The following is a 24,037-nucleotide window of genomic DNA, read 5'->3' on the forward strand; positions in this document are numbered from 1 at the left end:
GGCGGAAGAGTGGTAAGGGTGGGCAATGGGGGTCAAGTGACTTGCCCAGGGTCACACAGCTGGGAAATGTCTGAGGCCAGAGTTGAACCTAGGACCTCCTGTCTCTAGGCCTGACTCTCAATCCACTGAGCTACCCAGCTGCCCTGCTTTGACATTTCTTGGTTTTGTTTCTGCTTTCCATCATTTTTATGTGTTTTCTTTCACTATCAAATAGGCACACACTTCAATAGCTTTTCCAAAATAGCATCATGTTTTTGGAGAAGTCCAATAAACTTCCTAATAACTCTGAATTTTTAATATATTTTACACATATATACTATATGTATTATATATACACATATCTGCAATATGAAGCAATGCAATATATTTTAATCGATATTTTACCAAAATTATTTATTATTGTAAGTTTTGGTGTTAACAGGGTTAAGATAGCTTTAATTATGTGAAAAATTCACTTAGGCAGACCACAATTCCCCACTGATGATAATGAGATCACAGGCTATATACTTTCTTGATGTTGGATCAATAGTACCATCTAAATCAGTGATTCCCAAAGTGGGTGCCACCGCCCCCTGGTGGGTGCTGCATCAATCCAGGGAAGCGGTGATGGCCACAGGCGCATTTATCTTTCCTATTAATTGCTATTAAATTAAAAAAAATTAAATTCCAGGGGACTAAGTAATATTTTTTCTGGAAAGGGGGCGGTAGGCCAAAAACGTTTGGGAACCATTGATCTAAATGAATGCAATGGGACAGCTAGATGGCTCAGTGGATAGAGGACCAGACCTGGAATCAGAAAGACTTGAGTTCAAATATGAATTCACTTCCTGTGTGATCCTGAGCAAGTCATTTAATCTTGTTTGCCTCTGTTTCATCATCTATAAAATAAGCTGGAGAAGGAAACAGCAAACCATTTCGGTATTTTTGCCAAGAAAACTCCAAAAATGGGGTCATGAAGAGTTGGACACAACAGAAAAAAAATATTTTGTGAGTTGGTGGCAGAAGGGTTGGAATATTAATCTGTAAGGCATTTAGATCTATTGAGATGCAGAATGACTTGTGAGCTGAATAACTTTTAAAATTTTAAATCTTTCCCATAGTTAAACGATTCACGTTTTATCCCTCCCCCTCCCAGAGTTGTATATATTATCACTCAAACCCATTTCCATATTTTGTAAAAGAGCAGTCCTTTAAAACCCAAACCCGAAATCACATTTCAGATAAATAAGTGATAAATCACGTTTTCTTCTGCATTTCTGCTCCCACAGTTCTCTCTCTAGATGTGGATGTTCTTTCTCACAAGTCCCACAGAATTGCCCAAGATCACTGCCTTGCTATTAGTTGAGCTAAAAAACTTCGAGGTCGGCAGCTCTGGATTTTACCTTCAGTTCTCCCACTGCACTTAGATCTTAGATTTGTGTAGGGATGGGAATGGGGTAGGGGCTAGATTAGTGATTTCATTTGCCTAGAAACTTCCAGATGAGGAAATTCCCTTTGACTATACAGCACAGCCCTCTCTCAGCAACTAGCCTTAGAGTGCAGAGAACTAGTTTAAAATAACAAAGCAAGGGGGCAGCTGGGTAGCTCAGTGGATTGAGAGTCAGGCCTAGAGATGGGAGGTCCTAGATTCAAATCCGGCCTCAGACACTTCCCAGCTGTGTGACCCTGGGCAAGTCACTTGACCCCCATTGCCCACCCTTGCCACTCTTCTACCTATGAGCCAATACACAGAAGTTAAGGGTTAAAAAAAAAAGAAAAAATGAAATAACAAAGCAAGCCTAGTGCCAGGTGATGCCACTTGACTAGGACCAAGGCCAGAGGAAACAGGCAAAATGTACATTATGTCTTGGAATGTTTTGTCCTGAATCTAACCTGCAACTACCTCACACAAAATGCTGCCCTAACAAATTGCCTCTTCGTGGAAGAAAAAAAAAATGGAGGGGAAATTAAAGGGCCTTTTAAAAGCTTTATATAAATGAGAATTTTATTTTTAGATTTTCTTCTAATGAACAAAAGCATCCTATTTGGGTATAGGGACAAAAAATACATTTTGCAAATCTTGCAAGCATTCTGCTCTGCATGGATCATAGATTTGGAGCCGGAAGGGGTCGTAGAGATCATCCATTCCTATTGTATTCAGGGATCTATGCGGAATCTCTCCTGTGGTTAAATTAACACTTATAACCTCCCTCTCTACCCCCCCAAGCAAGATGGCAGATTAGTGAATAAAGAGTCTGCTTCATAATTCACAGGATAATGTATTCAATAGCAGGTAAGGCTGCATTTAATAACATTTTTTCTATTAACATTTTACTACATTAATAATCTCTGCTCAGAGAATATCCTAAGCTGGAACCTTATATGCTAAATAGCTATCACATTACAAAAAGATGATCTAAATCTACAATAAGATGAAACTTCTTAGAAAATTATCCTTTTAGGGAGAGGCTATTTGAACACTCAAATTAAAAAAGGCAAAATTAAGTTTAAATTGGTTCACTTCCCTAGTGAACCTAGTCCCTTTAAACCAGCAATTTTATGTTTAAGTCTGTAATTCCAAGTGCAGGACAGATCAAATGTCAGGGAATTGTACTGGATGGCTTCTGATCCTAAGTAAATGAATATGCTTTTATAGCAGATCAGGTCAATTTGAAAAATCATCTACATTATATATAGGATATAAAATTGCTCCTTTGCAAATTATTTATTCAACTGCTATTGTGTGAATAAAAAGAAATGTATGAGAGGAAATATTTGGCAAGCTTCTCTCAATTAATGGGGTGCTATAATCCAGTGATTTGTTACAGACCAGAGACTTTCAGGAAATGGTCCACCTCTAAATCTCATTCAAAAATGTTGCTCTCGAGCTTAATGGGGCCATTCTATAGGTTGTCCCTATCAGATTCACATAGGTTGGCAAGGTCCAATTTCTGTACAACTGGGCTAAAGTAATTTTTGCATTACTAGCTCTTGCCTATTACCTCTTTTTGCCAACCTAAATGAATACCCTATCATTGTTTTCTATTGGAGTTACCCATTTGTTTGGAGGGACAATGTGTTTTGTTTTTTGGGCTGTGTCTAGCTTAAGACATTTCTTGACTGAAAAACTTGCACACATCTTTTTAATGTACGAGAGGCGTTTGGTTGACAAGTTATAGTTTCAGTTCTGTTTGTCTATTTCACAAGATACATGGCTACTCCCTTGGAAATAATCACTACGGGAACTGCAGACCATCTGTGATGAAGCACCTGCAGAGAGCAGACAAATGGAAACCTCCAGCTAAACCCAAACAATGCCTTCTGCTGGAATGAGAGCCTTCCCAAAACAAAACAGGGCATTTCATCTCAGTGGACTCTATACGATAAGTGGAAAAAATAGAGGAAAATTAGGAGTTAAACTATTTTCCTAGGTACTAAAAAGACTTACACCCCCTTTTCCTTTTCTTTATAAAAAACAGCACAAACTTCTCAATGATTCTCGAATCCTTTTCAGAACCCTTCCTTGTAATGAGCTGCTTTTTTTCAGGTCAGGGTCTTTCTTGTTCATATAATCCTAGGGTGATAATGTGGGAAGCTTTTAGAGGTTTATTTGCAACTAAAGGAACCCTAAAGACCTTAATAGTGGGAATTGAATGATAAATATATAAACTGTGGGTGTCACACCAAGGTTCAAATTCTATGAATCTACATGTATTCACTATTTCGTGGATAGTTTGTAGACGTTTGGTCTACCAAGCCAAAAGAAACCTGTATGCCAAAGTAGCATCAAATGATTTTTCAGTGATTCACAGGTTAATGGTGCCATCAGACTTGGGCAAAATGACTAAGCTTATACTTGTACCCTCGTGCTTTTTCCTTTGGCTCTAGTTATAGAAGTATGGTTACACACTAATGATATCCAAAGGCAATTTATAATTTTTAAATATACTCTTTTCTCCCAGAATAGTGTTCTACTACATTTAAATTGAATTTTATATAAAGTATTAAACAAAAAAATACTTCAAGGTAGGGAAGGGGGCAAGATATATTGCCAAATGTATTTGCTAGATGCAAGTTTATCGTTTTAAAAATATTGTTGTTTTTAAATCTTAACAAACCATGTTATATATTATGTTGAAAAAAGATTGCATGCTCCCAAGAGACTTTAAGGTCTATTTATCTACCAGTTCTGTGAAGATGGGGGGGGGGGATTCTTGCTTTCTTTCTTGTAGAGAAAGGGGGGGCATAGACATTTTACCCCTATTTAGTGTTTGTGTGTGTGTGTGAGGGAACAGAGATAATTTCACACATTCTTCCCACCCATTTAAGTCTGGAGATAAATTAAGAGCTCATTTCCTTTACTTTGTAGAATGAGGAGAACTATACTTAATTTTTTTACTAGTGGTTGTGTGTTAAAATTCAGTACCTACATAAGCATGCACTAATATCTTGGAAATGATTTTATCCCCATTTCTGCATTTGTCTTTATAAACACCTGAGGACATCTAAAGACATGGCCTTTTTTCCCTTTAAAAAGAAAATTCCACAAGCACAATCAGTTGGTCTTGAACCTTTTAATAAGTTCTTGAAATAATAGTAAAAAAAATGCAAAAAAAAAACACCACACTGTTGAAAACTTCTGTGTCAATGTGAATCTTCCATTCCAGTTCAAATTCGGAATAGTGCAAATTTTGCTCATAAATTTTTACAAACTCAGATCACTTTGGTTTGTTTACTTGCTACAAGAATTGGCAAAAACTGAACTTCAGATTCACATTTTTGGCTGTAATGAATCTAATAGGTACAGAATAATTTCCAGTTTAATTGAGAAAAATAAACACTGCTTATGCATGATCAAGTATAAATTTATATATTCAATTACTGCATGTTGCTAATTACTTCTGGTTTTGAAAGGAGTATCTATTTTAAAAACAAAACATTTTCACATCACTATTCATTTTCAATTTTAGAATATTTATAAGAGATCTTTTGCAAGTTGAGAATTGCCCCACTTTTGCAACTTTGCTATAAAGTATTTCAGTTACAGCTTTCTAGAGTTTTGCACCAAGAGCATTTATATTTTCCTCAAAAGAGAAAAAAAAAGGACTACCACATAAATATACACAAATACACATTCATAGGCTATTTATTAGCCCAAGATACCATTCTGTTGACATCAATTTAAAAGGACAGCCAATTAGTCAGATGTGAAAAATCACCTCAACAAGATCTGAAACAAACCAAACACTTATATTGCATAATATAAAAAAAATCAGTTCACGTAAGTAAAAATTACAACTATACCATAACCACAAAACTGGAGTTTCTCAAAGGATTAGGGTTCAAATGGAAGGCACAACAATAAAATATCCTTTCTACTGAAAGAAATTATTGCTGAATTTTGCCTCCATGCAGTACTGAAATGAATGCTGAACCCTTCTCTTTAACATCTCATATGAAAAAAAAGAATAAATATTGAAGAGAGTACAAGGCTCAGATTGGTTTTAATATACATTGCACTTTAAGTTTAAGACCCAATACTTGCAAATTAGGTCTAATGTGGTCTATGCCATTAACTGAATACATTGTGCTCACCAATAAAATTGATATTTAGAAACACCAAATGTTTAATGCAGTGACATATGCACTCTTCTTTTTACAAGGCAATCACAGATTGCAAATCCTATAGGGCTGTGAAAAAAGTTGCAATCTCTATTCTATAGTAACAGAGAAATACAGAAATAATTTCGGCTCATTTAGAATGAAGCAAATGGCAGAGATCCACAGTTACCACTGTTGGATGTCTATAATCTCAGAGAGAATTTAACAGAGGTAAAGATGTCAGAACACACTGGAGGACTGACACTTTTCTTTGCCATTTGCTTCCAATAAGATTGTCTACATAAAACCTCACTGTTAGGATAAAAAGTAGAGTTGATATACTGCTGATATACATGAGTGTGTGGGTGTGTATGTGCGCTATTGCAGCATTAAGATGAGGGCACAATTCCTGAAGCATTTAGATAACGCTATAACCCGACATGGATCACCTCTATTTTTTTTTAAACACAACCCTATTTTTAATCTTCTGGATAAATATTATTCCTATTACCCCATACCTCACCTTTGTCAAGCACCATCAATCTACCTTTTTTGGGCACAAATACAAAACAGAATAATTTGCAATGAAATTTTAGTTCAAGGCTTTGAAATATGGCAACTGTTTCAATAACTTAAATGAAATCAAATACTTAGAAAACTGCTGTCTCTTTGAACTTCCCCAACAATTTAACATTAAATCTTTTGAGGGCATAGCCAGGTACAAATGCTTATGCAGTCAATCGAGGTAAAATGTCAAAATAAGCAGTTATTTTTCCACTTGGCTACTTTAAAATTGGTTCCACCATCTTTAACCCCACCCCCACCCCTATGGTCCTGCACCAAATCATTTGTGTAGTTGGCCCAATCTAAATAGACTTTCCAGGGTAAAAAAAAAATCTTCCATCACAATCCAGTATCACAGATCCTCTTCCCATCTCTGCTTAAATATTGGCATCTGTAGTTTGAGGGCTTTAGTCACTATGTGGCTTTTCAGGAATCCCCTACAAAGAAAAGAGAGACAATAAATGAAAATCCACTTTGAAACAACGGCAGTTTGCACCAGATGTCTGGCTGACTTTCTTACAACATTTTTTTTAAAACATATATACACAATTAGATAAACCAGATGAAAAATAAAACCAATGATTTATAGTTAACTATTAAAGTCTGATTATGCATAGATTTAGACAGGAGCAATATTCTGAGTCACCAAAGAATACACACAAGTGACCCCAGTGTGGATGGTGCTCAAAAAGGAATCTCCCCTCCCTGGCTAAACATTTCAAGTTCACTGTTTTAGCCAGTCTTTTCACCTGCAGTGAAGGGAGACTTCTGACAGCTTATTTACTAATAATAAGACTCTTCTCAGATTTATTTCTCTCACCAAGGGAATAGAGCAGTATTATGAAATAGGATCCCTTTTATTTAAACCATTTTCTATATTCCTATTTAAGGAGAACAAAGAGCTCCGTGTTAAGAGAACATTTCCTAGATCTTCAGCTGTATCAGGATGTTAGCACTACCAAAGCTGCCCTGGGATGGTCATCCAAGAATTTCTGCGTACTGATGACTGTGTTCTAGAAACACACAGATAAGATCATGAGAACCAGAACCATAGAAGGGTGCAGAATGATTGATGACCGAGGATCATATGGAAATCTATACAAGGGGAAGCACTCATTGACAACTCAATTCAAGTAACTTTATATATCAATGTCATGGCATGTTTCGTGGGAATCACATGAATATGACCACATAAAAGGCTTAGGAAAAGCAGTCATGTTCAGAAAGCATAGAATAAGCATCACAACTGGCTTCTGTAAGTTTCATTGGCATTGCCTAAACACTGCAAATTAATTAGAATGAAATATCTTTAGTAGAGAACTGAGCATTTATGGCCATCTTGCATGCCTGGGATGCACTTCTCCTTACATCTTCCTTAAGAGTCTTTCTCTAGGGGCAGCTAGGTGGCTCAGTGGATAGAAAGCAGGAGGTCCTGGGTTCAAATCTGGTCTCAGACACTTCCCAGCCGTGTGACCCTGGGCAAGTCATTTAACCCCCATTGTCTAGCCTTTACCACTCTTCTGCCTTGGAACCAATATACAGTGTTGATTCCAAGACAGAAGGTAAGGGTTTAAGAAACAAATAAATATATATTTTTTAAAAATCTTTCTCTTCCTTGAGGATAAAGCCTTTCCTGATTACCCCCAACTGCTAGTGGTCTCCCTCCCGAAAAAGCTTATATTTAACTGTTCTGTATTTATTTCATATTTATGCTATATTTTTCATCATGTACTTGATGTCTCCCTCATTAGGATCTAAGCACCTTGTGAGCAGAGACTGTACTTGTATCCCTAGGACAGTGCCTGGAACACAGTAAGTGCTAAATAGATTCTTGTTGGTTGGATCAATTCATAGTTCCAATAACAGTGTATTAGTGTCCTTGTTGGTGGAACTGTGAACTGATCTAACCATTCTGGAGAGCAATTTAGAACTACGCTCAAAGAGCTAAAAACTAAACCCTTTAGAGAAAAAAGAAAAAGGAAGAGGTCCTAGGCATTCAAAACTATTTATAGCAGCCCTTTTGGTAATGGCAAAGAATTGGAAATTGAAGAAAGGCCCATTAATTGGGAAACAGTTGAGTGAGTGGTGCATACAATGGTGATGGAATACTAACTACTATGCTTTAAGAAATGATGAACAGGATAATTTCAGAATAACTTGGAGTGACTTACATGAACTGACTGATGCAAAGGGAAGTGAGAAAAGCTGGGAGATCACCACACACAGTAATAGCAATATTGCATAATCAACTATGAATGCCATAGCCATTTTCAGCAATATAATGATAAAGACAATTCTGAAGGACTTATGATGAAAAATGAAAAAAAAAAGAACTATCTACCTCCAGAGAAAAAAACTGATAGAATATGAATATAAAAGTGTACTTTAAAAAACTTCAATTCTCTTGTTTTTTGTTTTTTGGGGGGTGGAGGAGAGATCTGGGTTCTTTTTTGCAACATGGCTAATGGAAATGTTTTGCATGAATGCACATATAGCCTATATCAAACTATTTGCCTTCTCAACAACAGATGAGGGGAAAGAGGGAAAGAATTTAGAAGAGAGCAAAGAAGCAGTGGATTGAGAGCCAGGCACAGAGACAGGAGGGTCCTGGGTCCAAATCTGATCTCAGATACTTCCTAGCTGTGTGATATCAGGCAAGTCCTTTAACCCCCACTGTCTAGCTCTTACCTCTCTTCTGTCTTGGAACCAACACTGAGTATTGATTCTAAGATGGAAGATGAGGGTTTAAAAAAAAGAAAGAATTTAGAGAATTAAAAATTATAAAAACAAAGGTTAAAAATTTTTATACATAATTTTAAAAATACATTCTTTAAATAAAAAACACAATTTTGACTAAAAGTAATATAATCATCTTGGTGATAAAAAAGCCTAAAATCTTCTATCCTGACATTCATATTCTGCACTCCAATTAAATTCTATTATTGACTATTTTCTGCACATGGTCTCACCTCCAACTACCTCACATATAGCCTACATCAATCTTCCTCTTCAGACAGTATATTCTCCAATTCTCTTTGGTTCTAATTAAGACTCACTTTATGAAGCCTTTTCAGACAAGATCTCATCTACTTCTGGTTAAAAGCCATTCAAAGCCCCACCAACTGAATCACTAACTTTTCATAAAAAGCTATGATCAAACATTACATTTCTGAAAATATAATGTACAAATCTGGTACAGAATGCTGACTTCAGCCTCATAAATAGCTTAAAGCCAAATTTTTTATGATAAATTTCTTCTGACTACTTCTAGATGGCCCAAATTAGTACACAAAATGCTTCTTTAAAACTGATAACAGAAAGATTTCAGTGTATGTGAGCAGCCCATCTACAAAATTTTTTTTAAAACATGAAGAGCTAATCAAAAGCTGAATAACTCTCCAAAACATTTTGTTCCATGGAAAGCTAAGTAAGAGGACAATATGAATCTTAAAATCTGATTTCGGAATTCTTTATGAAAGGGGGCTAAAATTTCAAAACTAAAACTGACTTAATATTTCATCTACTATTCTGCAAACTAACAAAATGATGTGTAAGCAAAAAAGTATGTTATTTATTTTGTAGTCTAGACAATTTATAATTTAAAAAGCCCTTTGTCTTACTGTTTGGGGAAATTAGCACACAAGGTTGCTTCCATTGAACTCATTTAATTAGTAGATCTAGAAGACAGATAAATTAGAAAAGAAAATAAAAATGGTTCAGAAAAACCATGGAATATTTGGATAACTCTACTTTTAAAATTACTTATACTTTCTCAAAATAGCCAAACAACTTTTAAATGGTATCCTGTTTACCCGATTACCCCAAATTAAAAATATACCATGAATACATGAAGTTAACCAAGATAATTTTCCCAAAACACTCTCAAGGGCTTCTCTAAGGGTGACAGGTTTAAATTTTGTCTTCTTTTTTCATTTCCTTCTATTAAAAAACTAAAATCAGATCAATGCAAGCCACGTTGTGTGTGTAAGATATGTGATTTCATTGGTATGGGTATTCCTCCCTCCACTGTTGTTATAGATCACAACCTCTTTTGAAATTAGATGGCCTTTGTGAGTTTCTGTGGCTGGAAAATCAGTATACACTGAAAAATTTTCTAGTGATGAATACCTTCAATATAGTCAAATGGGCCTTTCCAGATAATAAGACTCGTCAGAATCTGTGTCCCACTGGCATAGCCTCTGAGAAACCAGGATCACTTCCATAACAGTGATGTTCTGGAATAGGTCTTTAAAGGAGGGAAACTATCATTTAAAAATATGTAATTATTCTTTCACCAAAAAGGCATACACTGATAGTTCATAGTGGTGTAAAGACTACACATTCTTGAAGCTATGACAACAGTGTGATGATGTCTGGTAAGTTTTACCAAGTTTGAAAAGCTACCAGGGATGGACAGTTTGTCTCTTGCTCTGGACCCAGCCTATCTGTGTTCATAAAAGATCACTGCTAGGCTGGTTGGAAGCAATGTCTTTTTTGGCCACAGTAGCTCAAGAAGACCATCTACTGAAGCACCAAAACTGACTTAATATTCCATTCACTATTCTGCAAACTAACAAAAAGACTGGTGAGAAAAAAAGTGCATTATTATTATTATTATTATTTTTTACCCTTAACTTCTGTCTATTGGTTCATAGGTGGAAGATTGGTAAGGGTGGGCAATGGGGGTCAAGTGACTTGCCCCCAGTCACACAGCTGGGAAAAGTGCATTAGTATTATTATTATTTTTTGTATTTACATTTACATGGTGATCTTGGTTGGTGTGATGAAGAAGACCTTCACTGATGAAATCACACATCCTTCAAATAGTGCAGTATTACAACTTCCAAATTCTATTTATATTAATTTAACCAAAAATTCTGCTAATATTTTATTCTTCAAGTTTCTGTCTATTCGCTTTTCCTGAATCAATAGAGACCTAGCACATGCTTATTTTGCAAAATATACTATACACTGTGTGTGGCTAGAATTTGCTCCCCAAGACTCTCTTACCCAGCATCTCATTTGCATGCTCATGCTGAGTGCCAACACTGCGTGCATACCTATGGAAAATAAAGTTTTGATACAATTCTGCCTCTTTCTCTCTTCCCTTAATATGGTTGCTAAAGCTGGCTTTCAGCCAGGCAGGAGAATTTACAAATGTGGTCTTTACTTTAGTTAAAAAATTAGGCTTTGAACTTCTATTTCTTTTTTTTTTTAGATTTCTTCTACTTCAAGTGATTATTTAATAAACTTTATAAAATTAATACTTGGAGTTATTGATATTAATGAATTTGAATCACATTTTTGGTGACCATGAAGGGACTATATGGTTTTTAAAAAAAGTTTTTGACTTTCTTTTGACAATTGATTCATATACCTCATAACTTAGCCATGTATCCTGGGGTGATCTGGGTGTTGGTCAACACCCTCCTCTGGGGAGAATTGTATAATTATCCTATAATGCAAGGTTTAAAATCTTTTAGAGAAACTTCAGGAAAAGAAACTTGCTAACTCCCCGAATCAAGAAAGTGAATTATTTAGAAAAGGTACCATACCATGGAGATGCCTGCAGAAACCACACTGCACGCATCAAAAGATCCAGAATGGACTTTGGGATGTAGTGAATTGAACTGTGAGGGGTTGAACACATTTATTCTGAATGTACACTCTTATGCCAAAGGGGATTTTCCCCAATTGGCTTTTTGTTAATGCACCTGCCTAACATTGGTTTTGCTCTCTTTTATTTCCCTCTCATTCCCAAATTGTTAATTTCCCCTTAGAAAGTACAATATTATATGTACTTTTAGTAAGAGATCTTTAGAGATTTAAGCTGGTTATGTGTAATGATTCATTGGGGAGAGTAGGCATGTAAATCTGGGAGATTCCAACATGCTTGCTTCCTAATGGAATCACAGGGGGGATTTGTGTGGATAGAATTTGCTCCCCAGGACTCTCTTACCCAGCATCCCATTTGCATGCTTATGCTGAGGGAGAATACTACATGCATCCACCTCTCTCTCTCTTTCCCCAGCCAGGCAAAAGAATTTATATGTGTGGTCTTACTTTAGTTAGAAAATTAGGCTTTGAACTTCTATTTCTTTTTTTTTAGATTTCTTCTACTCAAGTGATTATTAATAAACTTTATAAAATTAATACTTGGAGTTATTGTTATTAGTTTAAATCTTACAACTGTGACCAAATACCAGTATCTCACAAAATCCCAATGAAATTCTATTCAACTCTTCACAAATATATATCATTGTTCCTATCCAACTGTTCCCAGTAACACTTTTTCCTGTATCAGTAATTCATAAACTCTAATAACATTAAATGGGATACAATTGTGAAGTGATACACTTCTGTTAATAAAGAAGGTCTATTTCAAGTTCATATGTTTTTGCTCAGGAAGCTTCATTAACAATGGTAGATATGATATAGGAGGATTAGAATAACATCCAGAGATTTTTATACCCTAAACCCATGTTGGCACTAGTTTGTTACTAGAAAGCCAAAGAGATGTGGAGAAGAGCTGCTCCCCTCTCCCTCTCCACACAGTCGATCTCTAAAAGTTCTGCCATCATTGCCCTAGATAGCTATCGTATTTTGAAGCCAGATACTTTATTCCTCTCTTCTAGGATAGGTGGCTGTAGCTCCTGGACCCTGACTGTCTTCTTCCAAAACAATGCTTTTTCCCTTACAAAATTAGTCTAGCACTGAGCAGAAAAGAACTTCCTCCAAATCTCTTCATGTACAGGCTTTAAACAATTAAAATGAGCTTTGTCAAAAAAGTTATTCCAATAAAAGATACCTCAAGTTCCTGTAATAATTTAACCTGTTTAGTAAAGAATTATTATGAATGTTAGGGCTAAGTAGTACAATTATTCACATTTTGCAACACGAATTATTATACACATTTTACAATTCACATGAATTAATAAATGTGACTTAGACAAGGAGACTGAGACACATAAAGCGATTTAAGCAAATCATACAGCCAAATAGGAATTACAAGCAAATTTTGAACTTGAAGTTTCTGGACTTAAGGAATGCTCTTTTTTCACTACACCATGCTGTGTCTTTACTAATACTGTGGAGGTACTCCACAAAGTGAAATTCTGATGATTATTTTTCAATATTTCTTATAAGGTTGGATTTAAACAGCTTTGACATAAGCATTAATAGTCAGAAAATGAATTTTACTGGAGTGGATAAGAAAAAGTGAAAACACCATAATTATTATATTTACTGCTAGTTATTAAGTTGCTCAATAACTTTCCAAACAATTTCTAATCTAAAATATTGTCACTTTATCTAAATTACTCTTACCTTAATTTTGCATCATGATTTTTTGACCCTGTACAGTTTAAGAACTTTTGTGATCTCTTAATAGTTTGTATTTAGAATGCCAACATCATCAACCTGCACCATGCAGTGAGTGGAATCTGTGTATATTCAAAGAATGTGGATTTGAATCCTACTTGTTTTCAACCTGCATGACCTTAGGTAAGTCACTCCTCACTGTGGACCCGAGTTTCCTCAAATGTAAAAAGGAGAGCCTGAACTAAGATGACTTCTAAGGTCCCTGCTAGCCCTGTACCTGTGGCTATATTACAAGTATCTTGACTGTTCTTTCTACTCTTTCCCAGTTTATACAAATACCCCAAGAGTGGTAACATCAGGGGTAGTACTCTTCCAGCCCCACTTCCAAGAAGTCATTACAGATTTTAACCTTTCAGAACCTTTATGGATTGCTTCAATAAGCGAGGGGCTCAAAAGTCACACGGTGTCCAAACTCCTAATAGTGAGTCTCAAAGAACTTCTCTAGGATGGTTCTTAGGTAACATAATGTACTGAATGTCATTTCATCTTGGTATCCTGCCAAAGCTTGGGCTCTGTTGGCATAGCTTTCAAGCACCCACAATCACTTCTATGCCACTATGAGTCACTGGAATAGGACTTCAGTTGAGGTCACCAAATTAGTGTTCTTAAAATAGTCTTCTGTTTGTCATCTTCCCACTCAAACCCTTAAGTAGCTTCCTATTATTACCTATACAAGATAATTAGTCTAGTATTCAAGGCCCTCCATAAGTCTCTTCATCTAAAACTTCCTAGTCTATCAACTAACCTAAATAAATCTTGCCTTCCAACTAAATTAATCTATTTTTTTATTCCCCAAGCCCATGTACAGGCAATCTGAATTCCATGCCTTTGCTTTCATGGCTCCCCTTGTTCTCATTCCCTCTTCTCTATTTAATTCCTAGCATTGCCTCTTCTCAACTACCTTAGCTCTGGGTGACCAGTTTGATCTTTCAGGGCATTTACTGTAGTGATCACATCTTATTCAACAATGTCCTCTCTTTCCTTCCTTATTTGAAGTTTTGTTTTACAAAGTATTAGAATCCCTTTAGGATGTTCCTGATCTATAAGGTGTTAGGAGAGTGTTGGCTAATTATAGTTAAGTGTTCAATACATGTTTGTCTTTTTTTTTTTTTGATGAATAACACTGATCTACATCAAAATATTTACATTCCCTGTAACCTGCTGATAGGCATCTTAGTATGCTCAACTATGTTACAAGCCATCAGAGTAAATTCTCAACAACAACAACAAAAAAATCAATTTTAATTTAATTAAATGCTACATTACAGTTTTAGAGAAAGAAAATATGCGAAATCAAAGGACAAGATAGTATTAACATCTAGAAGGGCTGGCAATCACTAGTCAAATATTACAATTTATTGGTAAAAGCTATTAAATGTTACATTCTTAAAAAAAAAACAAAAAAAACCCTTTACCTTTTGTCTTAGAATCACTGCTAAATATTGGTTCCAACGCAGAAGAACAGTAAGGGCTAAGCAATTGGGGTTAAGGGACTTGCTCAGGGTCACAGAGCTAGGACATGTTTGAAGCCGGATTTGAGGCCCATCTCTAAGCCTGGTTCTCTCTATCCACTGAGCCACCTAGCTGCCACTACAATATACAATGTTATGTTAACAATCTAAGCTGCTGGCTATTATTCTACAGTGTTTATATTCTTTATGTTTGACTCTCTTATAAAATATATAAAATTTGAAATTTAACTACTATTAAATTTCCAATTCTGATTGCTTATAATATTCTAAATGCTTTTTTAAAGTTCTCTGATTAAAAAACAAAAAAATCCCCACAAGTCAAACAAATAGGTCCAAAAGTTCAATGTGCTAGGATATGACATTATTTAATGACAAAGATGCCTATCATTATTAATTATAAAGAATTATTTAGAACTTGTTGATACTAACTTTATTTTTGACCTTATTAAATGCTGGGAAAACTCATTAGGGTCTCCCTACATTATTCCAATCTAATAACACTCCTTAAGAAAAGTGTGTATATATATATATATATATCTCCACCCACCGTTCAAATTCCAAGTCTCATTAAACTTTTTAATCAACAAGTCAGCAGAAGGCTGTGATAATATATCTAATGAATAAGTAGTAGGTAAGAACATTGAAAACTTTCTTATTTCTACTCAAGCAGCTACCGAAAATAAATGGCAAGTCATTAGAATTTGTTCTTTGTGCTTGAAATAAAAAAGCTTACAGACTATAGAATGCTTTTATTTACCGTACCATAGCTAGTTGTCGTCCTATGTTTCCTACTGTTACTCCTCCTGAGAAAAAAATACATGGGAGCCAAGAACGGATATAGAGAAAATCAGGAGATGTATACCTAAAGCAAAAAAAGAATGACTTTATTAAGTGATTTATTTGGTTGGTAATTTCACTAAAAATACATGTAAATGAAAAACTTAACTCAATTCAGGATGCAGACATACTTTCTCTTTTAAACCCTTACCTTCTGTCTTAAAATCTATATTAAGTATTCACCTTCCAAGGCAGAAGAATGATAAGGGCTAGGCAACTGAGGTTAAGTGACTTGCCCAGGGTCATAAAGCTGAGGATAAATTTGAACCCAGGATCCCCTGTCTTCAAGCCTGGCTCTCAACCCACTCAGCCACCTAATTGCCCCTGTAAGTAAACTTATAAAAAATAAAATATAATTGGAGATCACACCTGATTTATTAGAGCCAAGGCTAGAGCTTTTATGACTCGACCATCATCTCATGAAAAACATGTTTCACTGCCCAAATACACTTCTGAAGAGCAAAATATTATATATCTATAGATTCTGGAATGAGTGAATATCTTTGTAGAATTTCATGCCACATTTATGAGTCAAATGAGATGAAAAAAATTTCTGTCTAATTATAGATAGCATAAGCAAATAAAAAATAAGTTTCAATATCTAGAACACAAATAGCTTTAAAAAGTCAAGTTTTGCAACAATATACTCACTGATAAACACCATTGTATACAAGAAACTGAGTGATCAGAGTTGCTAGAAAAGCTATTGTAATTCCCAGCCCAAGGCCACTTCTTGACCGATCAAATGTCCACCAAAGGCCCAAAGACAGAGCTGCTAAAGTCAATGACAGCTGAACATTATTGGCAAAATCCAGTTTCTGATTATGTACAAATTAAGGAAAACTTTAATATTTAACATTAAGAGTAACTTTTTGATTAACTACCCCATGGGTTTATCATCAGAGAATTTAGAGCTGAAAGGGAACTTTAGAAACTACCTAGTCCAACTCCTTTTCTGATAAGGGAATTGAGAGAAAGAGATCCTGGAAGCCAAAGTGTCTTCTTTGATACTAAATCTAGTATTGAACTTCATCTTTTTTTTGTTTTGGGGGGGAGGGGAAAAAGTTCATTTCAATCAATGAAAGGTATGTCTCGGTGATTATTCAGTGAAAAACCATGTTTTCCAAAGTTCTTTTCCTAATATGTTACAATATTCCATAAGCCTGAAAATCAACTTATAAGCCAGACAGTTTTACTACTTTTCTACAAAAATATCAAGTTAGAAATAACTATTTTTAAGAACAGCTACAAATGAGTAATTTATGACACCTGGCAAGGGTCAGTTCAGAATAGCATCAGGAAATAATTAATACTCATTCCAAAAAATCTGTACATACAGTTTAAGAGCTTACTACTTAACCGGGACAAAAAATGCATTTAATTTATGAGGCTCATAAGATACAACATAACATCTTTTCCTTGTCAGCAACATCTTTAATCTCTGAAATGAGAGAGATGATTATACCTTTTAAATGCGAACATTCTGAGATTAATAAGGTAGTTTATTAATTTGGCATGAAAAATCAATATTTTGACTTGGCCCTTCCTTCCAGAGGTAGGATTCAAGCAGTGGCCAGAGTAGAGTGAGTCTTCTGCCAGCCCACTGTGCCTTACTATGAGTACTTACTACTGCCATTTACTTGGGGCAGCTAGGTGGTTCAGTGGATAGAATATTAAGCCTGAAGTGAGGAAGACTTAAATTCAAGTCTAGTCTCAGATAGATGTTCTTTCCATTTTATCATGTCTTCCAAGTCTGTAAGTTGGTCTAAGAAAAATTCCTTAATGGAACCATTACATTCAACTATATACTACTATATTTACAATGTGGATTTTAAATCACTCTAGATGAAAAAATGTGACATTGGGCAGGTCACAACCTCTGTTTTGAGTTTCTTCATCTGAAAATGAAGATAATAATAATAGCCACTATACCACAGGGTTGTCGTGAAAATCAAATGGGGTAACACGTAAAAGAGCTCATCACAGTGCCTGACAGTGCTATATAAATATTAGTTATTATTATTATTACTATGATTACTACTCTTGCCTTCTATTATCACTTGTTAGCATAAGACCAATTCTATCTTTAGTTCTTATTATTCCTCATGAATAATCATGAAATGAAAGTCATTAACAGGGTTGGAGAATTTTGAGATCACCTAGTTATAGCATAATAGATTTAGAGTTAAAAGGGACTTTAAATGTCATGTAGTCCAACTATATCATTTTATAGATGAGAAAACTGAGGTAGAGGAAGAATAAGTGATTTGTAAGATCACATAAAAAAATTGATAGCATGGCAGAGACTGGAATCTTTGACTCCAGACTGCTCAACCAATGTTCTTTCCATTATAACACATTGCCTTTCAAGTACAAGTCTGAAGTGCACGTAAGAAAGATTTCTTAATGGATCCATTAAATTCAACTACATATATATGCCTTTACAATGTGGATTTAAAAATCATCAAAATACTGCATCATAGGAAATAAACCTCAAAACTTAATTCCTAACTACTGAAAAGTCTAATAAATGACACCTCAAGTTTAGAGAACTTTAATCAACTCAAGTAACATATTTCAAAATAAAATCTTTTTTTTTTTAAACCCTTACTTTTCACTTTAGAATCAATACTATGTATTGGTTCCAAGGCAGAAGAGCAGTAAGGGTTAGGCAATGAAGGTTAAGTGACTTGCCCAGGGTCACACAGCTAGGAAGTGTCTGAGGCCAGATTTGAACCTAGGACCTCCTGTCTCTAGGCCTGGCTCTCAATCCACTGAGCTACACCAACTGCCCCCAAAAGTAAATATTCTTAAGTATATTAAATCACCAATGGTGTTAAAATCAAAATAGAAATGGATTCCTGAGCATAGCCATTGACTTAGAAAACCACAAATTAACTATGTTGTATGATACTATTGTATCTCCCAATTACACTTTAATCTTGTTCCTCAGAACTGGAGTTTTGTGAGCCACTCCTGGCAGTTCTGATACCTCTGTGTTAAAACTAATATATAAAGTTTAGAATTATTCAGACTAGTTGAGCCAGAGATCACTTTGGAGATTAAAATATATTGATAGAATCCAAAAATGCTGGTCTGGGTCAGGGAAGATCTTCAAAATTAGTTTTTTACACCAATAAATTGTCATGTATTTTTTGCACATAATTTGATATTTAAGAGTTTGCAAGAAATCGATGCTAGCATGCCAAATTTCTTATACAAACCCTGTTAGGAAACACTGGATTAGATAATGTCTAGAGTTTCTTTCCAGTGCCAATTTTCCATGCTTTGCATGCCAACTCAAGAAAAGTAGTTCTAGAAGCAAAAATAAAGAAATACGTCTCAAAATTACCTATGAACACCCTGCATATATAGAACATTTCAAAGGATACAGCACTTGCATGGTTAATACCAACAAAAACTGCTATGCATCGCATTACACTGGCCCACTCTCTCTTAAACTTGTGAGGTTCTCCAAGGTGACTGTCAATACAGGGATAGAGCAAACCAACAACAGCTGTATGGGGAAAAAAAGGGCAAAGAAACATAGTCAAACAGTGATCAATATTACCCAAAGTCACTTTTTATAAGTACTTAGTGTTATAACAAAAAAACTTAATTAGAATATGAAATTATAATAATCCAAAATTGGAAAAAAAGGCAAAACCCCACGAGAACAGCTGTTTAAAAAAAGACCATGCCATTGTGACTGAGTTAAAAAGATGTCCAGCTGAACAGAGATGTGACTAGGGGAATCCAACTAAAGTGTCCCTATGCTCAAATTACCACTTACCTCCAAAATTTTATGAGTTATGACTACAAATTCAATAGGTTAGAGAAAGGAGAGAGATTATTTTGGAGTAGCAGTGGAAGACTTCACGGAAGGTGAAATTTAAAGATAGGCCCTGAAGGAATCACAGGATTTAGATAAGTTAAGAGAAAGGGCTAAGGTTAACAAAAAGTAAAAGGAAGACTTGTATGGTGGAAAGAACATTGGATTGAACATCAGATGAACTGAACGCTTACTAGCTGTATGACTTTGGGTAAATTCCTTTGCTCCTGTAGGCCTCTAAGGAGGGGTTTGGACCCCAGAACCCTGGACATCCTTTTTGGGACTCAGGCATGAAAGTGGGAAAAATCATTTTGTATATAGGGAATGAGCTGTGAATAGAAGAAAAAAATCCATGCTGAACCTTTTTATTCAGGTTAAATATGTACTTTTGTTCAAGTGTTCTCAATTGTGGCCAATACTTCATGACCCCATTTGGGGTTTTCTTGGCAAAGATACTGGAGTGGTTTGCTATTTCCTTCTCCAGTTCATTTTCCAGATGAGGAAACTGAGGCCAATAGAGTTAAGTGATTTGCCCAGGGTCACACAGCTATTAAGTGTCTTCCTGACTTAAGACCTGGCACTCTATTGTGTAATGGATCAAAGTATGCCACCAAAAGTCAAAGAGAAGCTGAGACTTGGTATGGTAAGAAAGCAATTAATTAATATTGTTTTTTAACTAAGAAATAGCAAATATTTGGTAGAAATGGAAAAATTGGAATATTTCATTTAGAAAATGGCACGCATACTGATATTTGGAAAGACCAGGTTAATGAAGGATTTTCCTCACTTTTTATTTGGATTCCTGGCATTCTGCATTTGAGCTTAACTACAAAGACTCTAAATTGTCTCTAGCTTAACTGAATTTTAGAATTGATTTTAGTCTAACTTAAGCATAAACTTTTATCTTAGTTATGCACTCCAGCAGCAAGGTGAAAATTATAAAATATCATAAAATTAAAAAACAGTGCATTGTGTTCTTGGTTCTCAATTGGTCCATGAGAAGTTAGCCACTTACCAGCCACACCAGTCAAACTCCCTCCACCCCCAAAAATGAAAACCATAGCAACAAGCAGTGGCTTATGAATGAGGAATTATGTTTTGGATTCTCTGTGATGTCACAACTGTATTTGTTGAAGGATGATCCTTCAGTTTTAGTTCTGCTATAGTTGTTTGGTTCAAAGCATATTTTTTGCTTATATGTTATATTTTAATAAGTCCATGGTGCTGAAATTTAAAATCTAGGATAATTATTAAAGCATAAAAAATCTTTTAAAAAAGTAATTTTAAGCAATCATACAATATTTACTTCTGTTCAGATAAATCAAAACTTAATTTTTTTTCCTCTGGAAAATATTCCTAGAACATATAGTTTAAATTATTATTTTTGTTTACTAAAGTACTCTCCCTGTTGTTTAAGATTCATTGTACTCCAGTCCCCTAGATTTTATTTGCTTTCTTTCAGCAAAACAACTATTTTCTGAGAATCTTTATTTTCTGGCACATTAAAAATGATTCCACTGATGAGGCACCTCTGAAACTACTGGCTTTGTGATCCTAAGCAAGTCGATTTATTTCTCAGTGTTCCTAAACAACTATAAGACACTATGTTGCACAGCCAGTGCCAATCTCTACTGGAAGGGGTAGTTCCTCTCCTCCATATAGCTCCCTTTGCCAAAGAAAAATTAGGTCACTTAGAGGACTAAAAAAAAAAAAATCATAAAAATAACAGATACTAAATCAATCCAATCATAGAAATGTTTTATTTTTTAAAAATAACTTTTAAAAACATTTTTTTCATTTACCTAAGCTCCATTCTTTTATTGCCTCATTTGTCGTACCTTTCTTTGTTAAGAGGATTTCATATTTAGAGGTTTTAATCAAATAGTAGAAAGGCACCCATGTATTTATTTTACTAAGTCATTGTACAATTCTAGGAAAAAGGCTTGGTTTTTGGCTGCAATTGACTGGGCTATTTTGGCATAAGGAAATGCAGAAGTTCCTCCCCCAGCAACCTCCTTCCAAGCACATGTGACTGACTTGTTTTCAGTTCTCTAGCAGTGTAGCATGTTCACTCAGGGAACCAATAGCAATCCAGGATTGGGGCTCACCAGTTCTAAGGAAGGCCAATCACAGGGCAGCTAGCTCCTGATGACACATGTCTGCTGCTGCACTAGAATCAAAGGTTGTCCTCAGGCTGCCTGAGGGAAGCAGGAAGAGGCCACATCATAAGTATCTATACAAGTACCTTATCTTCTCACCTCATCTCCATCCTCAGAGTTCCTCAAACTTTGCCCTAGAAGCTCCTGAGACTAGTTTTTGAGGTTTTGAATTCATGTCATGCTACCTTACTAAGAAGCTATAACAATACCAGCTCTTTTTACAAACTGTAACTAAATTGTGCAAAACAGTTTTATTATGTAATATTGGTATAAATCACCCCTTAAAAATTATTCTTCCTGGGTAATAGGTAAGCTTGCCAGCTTCTTCCATTATCTATTTAGAATGCTCTACCATTACTTACCTGCTGCTGTTCCACAGCACGGAGGAACCCACCAGGCAGAGGAAAAGATTGTGGCTATAACTTCTTCTGGGAAAAGGGTGACATTCCTCTGTATCTGAAGCAAGTTGAGGACCAGGGCTAGGAAGACTCCAACTGCAAAAAGCACAACACTTCGCTGCACCAAATGATGGTGCCAACTGTTACTGGGGGCTTTACTGTTGTTGCTCTTGGTATTAGAGTTCTTGTTCCTATCTGTGGTTTCAGTGTTGATGGCACCTTGGCCCACCAGTACCAGTGAAGCACTGGAGACCGAGGGAGTTAGCATGTCTCCCGCTTTCTCAGCCAGTTTAGTAGTGCCAGGACTCAGGTTGTTTTTATGCCTCCCTCTGGTCGTGCACGAACAACTCCAGAAGTGTTCGTCTAATCTGGGCATCGGTCACCAAAGGTCTTGGAAGAATCTCCTAAAAGAAAGTAGTGAAAAGCCAAATAGTGACACAAAGTCAGTTCCAAATAGGTAAAATGACTAATAACTTCAAGGTATCTGCTACCTTCCTGCTCTATGGATTAAGAGGATATGCCCCAGAATAGATAAAAGGGGTTAGTAGACATAGCACTGGCTGGATTTTAAGGGTTTACCAAGTTTTTGCAACTGATTCACACTATAGAACCAAGGACCTTTATTCCTTAGTTTCATCTAGCAACAAAATGGACATACTGTTACAAAAAGATTTACACAAAAGAGTTCTTTCGAAATCTAACGGGATACCCAAGAGTGCCTTAGATACAGCAGGAACTCTATAAACATTTGCAGGAAGGAATATGAGCAAATTGCTTGGAATTCTCTCTTCTTGAAAACTACTGATTGGAGAACTCCCTACTCCCTGCTCCCACGCTATTCTTTATAAACCAACCAAAGTTCTCAATCTATTTGCCTACAGCGTCCCTGGGATAATGCAAAGGCATTTCCAATAATACCATATCCAGCGGCCGTCAAACTTTGGGGAAACAACATCAGCTGACCGAACGTCTTCAAAAAGCCCCCATCGCGGCCTCCCCGAGACCATCTGACCATTTCAACTAAGGCAACTACCAAGCATTCGAAAGGGAAGCACTCTCACTCTCCCAGATGGAGAAGCAGCATATCTTGCTTTGCTTAATTTCTATGCAGGGCAATTTCTTTGTTTTTTAAACTTAATAAATGACATGCTTTTATTGGCCTCGAAAACCTTCTCCTACATCCCGCAAAGACTTTGGGGTGAGGAAGTCAAGGACCATTTATCAGGCACCTACTTGCTATAAGCAAGGCTGGGGATAAAAAAAAAAAAACCCAAGTAGAAATGGATCGCTGCCCTCGAGGAGCTCTCCATCCAACCACTTGCGAACCACTGGGTCCCAACAAGCGGGCTCGGGAGGATGGGAGACAAAAGCGGCTGGAAGCCGACGGGCACGGGGAGGAAGGAGGGAGCCAGGATGTGGACGAGGCTCCTGGGATGGGGACTCACGAGACCGCGGGGATGGCCCTCCCTCGGGGGCTGTCTTACCTGTTCGAGGGGCGAGGAGCCGGCGGGTTGCCCGGAAGAGGTAGGAGAAAAAGACGAGGAAGAAGAGGAGAAGGAAGAAGAAAAGGAGGAGGAAGGGGATGATGATGTGGCGGGAAGGGTCTAAGAGTAAGAAGGCGAGGAAGAGAAAGAGCAGCGTCGTCCAGGAAGCCAAAGTTTCGCCTTCAACGCCAAGCCGGCGCTAAAAGGTTTATATCAGCACGCGCGAAGCCCCCGAATCACGTTACCAAGTCCCAACCTACCCGAAACCAACTCGGGCCCCTGCCACGGCCCCTCCCTCCCCGCGCTGACCGGGCGAGGGGGAGGGACCACC

The 24,037-nt window shown here is 36.4% G+C and overlaps 1 protein-coding gene across 1 annotated transcript; it reads right to left on the minus strand.

Moving 5' to 3' along the window:
* Positions 1–4,538: 4,538 nt before the first annotated feature.
* Positions 4,539–23,790, minus strand: INSIG1 (insulin induced gene 1). Its single transcript, XM_044677476.1, has 6 exons — positions 23,707–23,790; positions 22,187–22,626; positions 19,226–19,350; positions 16,485–16,651; positions 15,759–15,858; positions 4,539–6,581 (listed from the first exon to the last, which is right to left on the minus strand). The coding sequence occupies exons 2-6, from the start codon at positions 22,596–22,598 to the stop codon at positions 6,552–6,554; spliced, it is 834 nt and encodes a 277-aa protein (XP_044533411.1). The 5' UTR covers positions 22,599–22,626; positions 23,707–23,790; the 3' UTR covers positions 4,539–6,551.
* Positions 23,791–24,037: the final 247 nt, after the last annotated feature.

Source organism: Gracilinanus agilis, chromosome 5, assembly GCF_016433145.1.
Source record: "Gracilinanus agilis isolate LMUSP501 chromosome 5, AgileGrace, whole genome shotgun sequence".
NCBI classification, from domain to species: domain Eukaryota; kingdom Metazoa; phylum Chordata; class Mammalia; order Didelphimorphia; family Didelphidae; genus Gracilinanus; species Gracilinanus agilis.